The sequence below is a fragment of the Nanorana parkeri genome, unplaced genomic scaffold (assembly GCF_000935625.1).
Source record: "Nanorana parkeri isolate BGI_ZX_2015 unplaced genomic scaffold, ASM93562v1 scaffold334, whole genome shotgun sequence".
Taxonomy (NCBI): domain Eukaryota; kingdom Metazoa; phylum Chordata; class Amphibia; order Anura; family Dicroglossidae; genus Nanorana; species Nanorana parkeri.
In genome coordinates, this window is record NW_017306602.1 from 852,181 (window position 1) to 858,183 (window position 6,003).

The following is a 6,003-nucleotide window of genomic DNA, read 5'->3' on the forward strand; positions in this document are numbered from 1 at the left end:
ATGGGCTTTCAGCAGGGCTCAGCGGAGCCGATGCATATGCGTTCGGCTCGGCCATGATCGGCAGCTGTACGGGCTGTATAGAACCGAAGGTGTCCTGGGGCCGAAGCTAGCCGAAGGATCAGCCGAAGCTACGGCCAGGTCCTTCGGCAGCTTCGTGAATAGACCCCATAGTGATGGCCACACAGACAGGTAAGTCTATGTATGTGTAGCAGACATCTATACAGGTCAACTGTTGTCTACCCCAATGACTACAGACAGGTTCTGCAGCTCCTCACAAGAAATGCAGAACTGTCCAATGCTTTGCATATAGTCAGCATTTAGTACATACACCGGGATGATAACAACTACTTGACATTGAAAGCAGTATTTCAGTAAGAGCTCACAACTTTCAAATATGTATCGTGATTATTATTAAAAATAGAACCTCTCTATAAAACTTTCTACCTATTAGACACATATGGACCTGCAGCAGAAAGCTCTATACTTAATTGTATTTTTTCTTACCCTGACATACCTGATGATCGGAATGTCCAGAACTCTTCATCATCGAAATGTGTATCACCAGAAGTGTGATGATCACCCGGAAAAAAAGCATGAGCCACTGTGCCACCTGGTCCATCAAATGGGTAGCCATCATTGTGATCTGCCCTGGAGAAGTCAATTTGAATATCTGCATTGTTCCCAGCCACTTCATGGAAGTTCAAAGGGGTGATGTCACTCCAAACCTTCAGAGCATAGTACATAAGAGCCCTCACGGTATCATGACCCAGTGATGACGCTTTAGGGAATGTTCTAACCCTATGGAATGATACAAGTAGAATGTTACATTCACTTCAATAGCTACCTTTTAAATGTACAATCATATAACTAATTCAGATGCACATTCCACAGTCTGGGATCCCAAAATATATGCAGAAATTATCACATTTACTATACATTGTACTGAGAGAACAGGACAATTCCAAAACTATTTTGAATCCCAGAGCAACAGCACACAAACACTACAGTTAGAGCTTCAACTTTAAAAAGTAAGACCATCAGTGAGGAAGATTATTTAATATTGTGGAAGTCGGACTCTCAAAGTGAATATTTTTCAATAGGTGTGCTCTGTGTTAAGCATACAAGTTACACAACTAACTAGAATCCTGAGGTCACCAGGGGCAAACCTGAAAACTATAGTGGAGGCTCCCCTTTTTGAAAGCCTTGTATGGTATTGAGAAAAGGATAGCGTAATGAAAACTCAGTGAAGGAGGGGGATACGCAGCACAAGGAGCATTCAGGCAGGCTACAAAGCAAGGTGCATGCTGATAGGAAAGAACAGAATGATAGACAAATGAGCTGATCAGTGTGCTGGTTTTAATTTCACTGTCTAGTCTCGGGGTGAGGGTGTGAAGGAGACCTGTAAGTGAAAGTGAAAATGCAGAAGAGAATGGTCAGGTCTGCTGCCCTGTCAGACAGGGCTGTGCTAGGTGGCAGAGCTGTGAAAATCTCATCTTCTATGAAAAGATCCTCTGCTGCACCGACCTTGGTCTTTTGAGGAAGTCTCCTTACATTCCTTCCTCTTCTGATTCTCTATCAAGGCCTTCAGCCTTCTAATCTCTAATATTAACAAACAATAGGTGCTCTATATGCCAGGTATATTGCCAATATTGTGATCATTTGGGTACTATGGTGCGAATCCTTTTTGCATTGACTTTATGTATGTAATTGATGAGAAACATGTGTTTTTGGACTTAGAATTAGTCTATGGAGCCAATGGTATCATTATTTCCAAAAAACATTTTAAACCTACTGCAGGGAATTCCTATTTACATGCCAACAGAGAACATCATCCTAGGTGGATGCATAATGTCCCCGAGGGACAATTTTGTAGACTAAGGCGAGCCTACACAAAGTATGAGGAGTATTTTACACAAGGAGAAGTATTGATTCAGAAATTCCTGGAGAAGGGCTACATCAAGAACTCAATACACAATTCCTTTATTAAACACAAGTCCTTGTCCTCCATGGAAAGAAAAATATGTTGTAACAGTTCACATCAGGCATATCTTAGTACACAGTATAGCAGCAGTGCTTTTCTGATTTCCAAAATTTTAAAAAGACATAGCAGAATTTTACAAGAGGACCATGTTTTAAAAAGATTCTTTACCGTCACACCCTAAAATAATTTTCAGGAAACCTCATTTCAGGAAAGTGTGTTAGTGCCTAGTAAGGTAAGATCCAGAAATCAGGACAACTGCAGTATGGTAAGTTTAGGTGTGGTGTCCCCAATTGTGGTGCGTGCCGCTATTTGTGGCATGAAAAGAAACATAGAACAACTGGGGGAGGGGGTTCCTCCCTATAAAACAATTCAATAACTGTGGGAAGCAGTTTGTAGTTTCTGGTTGATCTGCCCCTGAGGAAAGGTTTATGTGGGCAGAGCCATAAGAACCCTCAGGACCAGTTTTGGGGAACAAAGGCTGAACATTATTCATAGAGTTGACTACACTTCAGTACCAAGGCTCTTTCAGGAATTCCATAATATAAGTCCTGTTGACCTGAGATTATTTGGTATTGAAGCCATTCCTTGGGAAGGTGATGAAGGTATCAGAAATAAAGCACTATGCACCAGAGAGATGTATTGGATTCGTACACTCAATTGCCTGACACACATTGGACTAAATCAAAGCTTAGAAATGGCTTCAGCTCTCCCATAGAGTATATTCTGTATGAAGTAAGCTTAGACAGTGTAATTTTACATCATGTTACATTATTTTGCACTATTTATTATGGTAACTAGGTTTGGCTTCCCATTTGTAAGTATATCAGAAAGCACTACTCCACAATATCAACAGTTTATATAAGACTTTATTATCATATTACAATTAGTGAGATTTTGTTAATATAAGAAAGGCTGCATGTTATACACGTATTCACCATTTTGTTTCTATGTACAGTATATTGAAATATTTACATGTCCTCTAACAGTATTAATTTACTTTTATACCATCATGTCTTGATTTGTATTTTAACTGCAATGTCTTCCTTATATTGTAAAGCGCTGAGCAAACTGTTGGCAATATGTAAATCCTGAATAACAATAATAATTATAAAATGTTTTTGATCATCTTTGTAGGCGGAATCCTCTTGGTTAAGTGCTCTTAGTTGTGACACTGCATATAGTACAGTAAGCACTAAGGATGGAGGTTAAACCTTTGAAATGCATTAGCTTTTTTGCCTATACCTACGTTTTTGGACGGCCCTATTCTGTAAACGTCTTTTCTGTGTATGCCCTTTCCAAATCAACTAGGTTGAAGAGATACATGCTTGGGATTTACATGTGAGTAGAATGGGTTTCTGGATCTTATGAGTCTTTTAATAAACGTTAATACATGAGAAGAATGCTTTGTTTTTTGTGCTTATTTTACTAAATAAACCCCGTTGAACCCTATCTAAAATCTTGGGTTGGCTGATTTCTTTCTTTTACTGTCAAAGTATAAACTATATTACTAACTCCAAAAAACAGGAATAGGTGGACAAATGTCATATAACAAAGTAGTTAAAAACATCCTCACGCTTCATTCTTTGTTAAAATTTGTATTAGAAAAAGCCATATTCAAGGACACTGGAAATCACCTTGGAGTTACACTTGTATATATAAAAGCAATCGGCCTGAGGCCTAGCACTTTTATGTGGGCAAGGAGTCCTTGGTGATTACTTATATCCTTATAATTCACAGTAGGGAGTGCATTATACTATATATTATAAATATTTAATATTGCTTAAATCAGTTCCATTAATTTTGTATGGAAAGCATGATGGGAATGCATTATCCCACAAATGATAAACAATATGTGAGATTCATTATTTCCATTTGTTCATTTGATGCAGATAAAAATAATTGGTGCTGATATATGTTTAGTTCTGCAGCACAAATAAGGAAAAGAAAAAAAAAAAAACACAAGGAAAGTGACAAGAAAAGGGACAATAGATTTCTATTTGGGTCTGCACAGCACGACAATTTCACTTTCATGTATGTGTTTTTTTAGGCTTTTTCGTTAAAGAGGCCTCCAATAGTGCAGTACGCTATTTCACTTGGCAACAGTATTTGAATGCCTGATTGTCTGTGCTTTTCTGGCAGCTACCTGTAGAGGGCACTCTTATCATATGAATGCGCATTGTAACTTCATATGCGCTCAACATTTTACAGCACATACAGCCAAATACAATATAGGTTTCTAACAGTATAAACACACCATTGAAAGACTTCAATAAGACATGGCAGCTGCCAAAATGATAAACCTGTACGGAGGAAATTAAGGAAACTGACACTACTGGCTACTCCTGAAAATGCTAGCTGCCTTGCTGTCATGCCGATCCCATGACTTTACCACTGCTACTTCACTGGCTGCTTGCTTGTTCCAGGATAGTAACTTAGAAAGCATTAAAACCAAGAGACTGCCAGGCATGCAGCATTATCAGAGGTACTTTACGTCTGCTAAATGCTGCAAAGCACACATATTTTCCAGTGTACAATATTCCCAGAATTACAAACACTTTTGGCCTAAATGCAGTAAATTTCACAATTAAATGTACAACCAGGTACACTGTAAGGAGTTTAATTAAACCCCATTATTTTAGCCTACTGTGTTATTTCACAGGGATATCATTTCAGCCAATAAAAAGTCCAACTATAGGAACTATAATTAGGTTTGGTATGGAGAGTAAAATTGTTTAGATGGTTTTCAAAAGAATCTGTCAACTACAGAAGGCAGTTTGGACTGCTGCGGTTCACTAATTAGACTAAGGAACACATTTCCCAACTCTGTCAGAGTCTGGATTAATATTACAGTGTAAAACTACATTTGCTCTGAGTGCTGTCATGCTGAGCAATTCTCTACAACAGGGCTAGGCAACTTCAGCACGCCAGCTTTTGTACTACTACAAGTTCCATGAGGCATTGCAAAGCTCTGACTTCCACAGACATGGCTCTTAAGGTGCCCATACACCTTACAATTATCTGCATATTTTCTATGCTCAGATGGAAAAAGTGCAACAGATTGGCCCAGGTGGAGATTACTCCATCCACACAGTTAAGTGTAGATGGAGGAATCTGTTGCACCTTTTCCATCTGACCATAGAAAATCTACAGATAATTGTAAGGTGTGTGGCCAGCTTCAGAGAGAGAAAGAGAGGCATTGATGGGATTTGTTGTTTCACCACAGCTGGAGTGCCAAGGTAGCCTACCCCTGCTCTACATCGTCCAGGCACAGAGCAATGTGGAGAGGTCTGCTGCTATATCTTCAACGCTTTGAAACAGCCATTGATATGTTAAAAAAAGGTAATTTATAATATAAGAATTATGATAATAATTTTTACTGATTAACCTCCCGAGTTTGGATCGGGGGTTAATTTTCAGTACCAAAAGCAGTAACCCCGAGCCACACTCGGGATTACACTGTAGCGTCGCCTTGTCCCTATGAGCACCGCTGTGTCCTCCGGCCGATGCCGGCATGCGTCTTCCGTGTTCCTTCCCTGCGAGCGCTGGCGTCGCAGGGGGGCGGGACCAGCGGGAAATTCAAAAGTGAAAGATAGAAAAAAAAAAGGGAAAAAGAAAAAATACTGACATAGTCAGACTGCCAGGGAGTTTAAGTGACACCATCAATTTACTGTTTTCTGCCAAGGTTGTGCGCAGACAGGCTAAGGATACAGACCAGACTTATTTGTAATCAGATTCCTGGAAACACAATTTTATTTATACACTATAGGTATTGACATTTTTTTTTAAAGAAATTCAGCTAATTAATTATATCTGTTTATGGAAATTTGACCTACAACATACAAAATAAAATTGTATAAATTATTGTTTCATCTTCATTTTGTAATTCAGACATGTAATAAATGTGTTAAAAAGCTTAAAATGATGTTATATAAATTATTGTGCTATCTTCATTTTATAACTCAGACATGTAATAAATGAGATGAAAAAGGTAAAATTATCTACTGTATGTCCTCCCCCCCCCC

The 6,003-nt window shown here is 38.8% G+C and overlaps 1 protein-coding gene across 2 annotated transcripts in view; it reads right to left on the minus strand.

Annotated features, from left to right (window-relative positions):
- MMP17 (matrix metallopeptidase 17) overlaps positions 1-6,003 on the minus strand; it is a 130,598-nt gene that overhangs the window by 24,681 nt on the left and 99,914 nt on the right. For both annotated transcript variants that reach the window (XM_018558351.1, XM_018558350.1), the window contains exon 4: positions 515-798. In XM_018558351.1, the coding sequence (XP_018413853.1) occupies positions 515-798 (284 nt within the window). The remainder of the gene's footprint in view (positions 1-514; positions 799-6,003) is intronic.